The sequence below is a fragment of the Astyanax mexicanus genome, chromosome 8 (genome assembly GCF_023375975.1).
Source record: "Astyanax mexicanus isolate ESR-SI-001 chromosome 8, AstMex3_surface, whole genome shotgun sequence".
NCBI classification, from domain to species: Eukaryota; Metazoa; Chordata; class Actinopteri; order Characiformes; family Acestrorhamphidae; genus Astyanax; species Astyanax mexicanus.
In genome coordinates, this window is record NC_064415.1 from 53,385,753 (window position 1) to 53,387,500 (window position 1,748).

At 38.1% G+C, this 1,748-nt stretch overlaps 1 protein-coding gene across 1 annotated transcript in view; it reads left to right on the top strand.

The window, feature by feature from the left end:
* The first annotated feature begins 436 nt into the window (after window positions 1–436).
* The window catches only part of ccl20l (C-C motif chemokine 20-like), a 19,911-nt gene continuing 18,599 nt past the window's right edge, over window positions 437–1,748 (top strand). The window contains exon 1 of the mRNA XM_022677669.2: window positions 437–560. Within this exon, the coding sequence (XP_022533390.2) occupies window positions 461–560 (100 nt within the window). The 5' untranslated portion in view covers window positions 437–460. The remainder of the gene's footprint in view (window positions 561–1,748) is intronic.

Here is a 1,748-nt window from a genome sequence, read left to right on the forward strand (position 1 = left end):
TTTTTTTTTTTACGTTTTACTCCACACCCCCTCACCCAAAGTCACATCAGGTTCCCTCAGATGAAGGTGAAAACGTGGACGACGGATCTGTGTGCAGTTCTCCAGAAGTGGCAGTCTAATCGAGGGATATAAATGCAGCAATTCTGCATTTCAACTGCACTTTATTCAAAACTCCAGGGTTACAGTAATCGCTCGACATGAGGCAAGATTAAAGTGCCTCGTCTCACTCTTGCGGCCCGCCTGCGGTTGGCAGCTGCATCGTAAGCAACTCTTTGAAGCATCAAGCCCTGTCGGCTTTCCTGTCCTCTTTATCTGAAGATGTAATCTCATGCTCCTGTCCCCGTTTCTCTCGCCGCATCCTTTACTCGCGTTCCAAGCGCTGTGTGAACGCGGGGGAGGAGATCTGAATCTGAATCCCCCTGTTTGCTCCTATATAAGAGGGTACACATGCGTCTGGTTCATGTTTAAGAGTCCTGCCATCATGTCTGCCAAAGGTGTGGTCAGCATCATCGTCGTCGCTTGCTGGGTTCTGTGCATGCTGTGTCCGACGTCCGCCGCATGTGAGTTTGGGAGCGGGAATTTTAATTGAGTTCAATTGTCCAGAACGTCCCCAAAATGTATATTTTTTTATTACATTTTTTTTTTACGTAACATATTCTTTACATACAGTTTTGTCCAAATGTTTTAGGCATCTGTAGAAAATTTCAGTAAAGAAAAAGCTTATTATCTGTGCAGTAAGTGTTTATTTATTAGTATTAGTAAAACACTTATAGCATTACAATAAAAACAAAAAGCAATTTTACACTGTTTTTTTTTTCTTTAAAACATCTCCTAATCTCTTCTAATCTGAGTTTAATGGAGTTATTTCCAGTTCGCATCATATTAATCAACACCTGCTTTGGTAAATTACTGGTAAATGTGGTAAATCAGGTGAGCTGCTGACGGAACTGAACATAATATACACATGCTGGCTAAAGGGGCATCCAGGAGAAATCTGTTAAATAATTAGTTTAAAGTGAGAATTCCTCATCACGTTTTACTGTATTTATGTTTATTCGCATCTGTTCAAATCATATGTGGCGCTTTTTCAGGTAGAAAAACACTCGTATTGGTGAGATAAATGGATTAGTGTCATTTTTTTTTCTTTGGTGCTTAAAACTTTTGCACAGTACTGTATGTTTAGGACCTAAGTTTAGAAACCAATTACACAGATAACTGTTTGTAGACTTGAAAAATAATAATATTAATAGTAAAAGTAGGTTCATTTGAACTTGACGATGCACCATCTGGACTGGCATGCTCTTGCTGATTAGCAAAGTCATAGAGCGCTGTAATGCAGACGTTTCAACCTATCATCGTGGGTGTAGGCTAAAGCTGGCTTTACTTGTGGAACTACCCCTAGGTTCAAAATGCAATTAATACATTTAGTTTCAAAGTTTCAGACATTTGCATATACTTTATCATCGCTGTCCAATGGAATACAAGTATATCTATTTTTGTGGATTTTTAGTTTACTACATAATTTGAACACTTATACTGTGTTAAAATGTATCGATGAATGGACCAATAGAAATTCTCCAAAATTACCTGAAAAAGACCTAAAAAGTTACGTAGGTAGAGTAAAGTTGCTGTATTGGGGATTAGATTTTTACTAGGCAGCAACGATATACAGCTCTGGAAAAAAATTAAGAGACCACTTCAGTTTTTGGCTTTTGGCTATTTATAGGTAAATGTTTGAGAAAAATGAA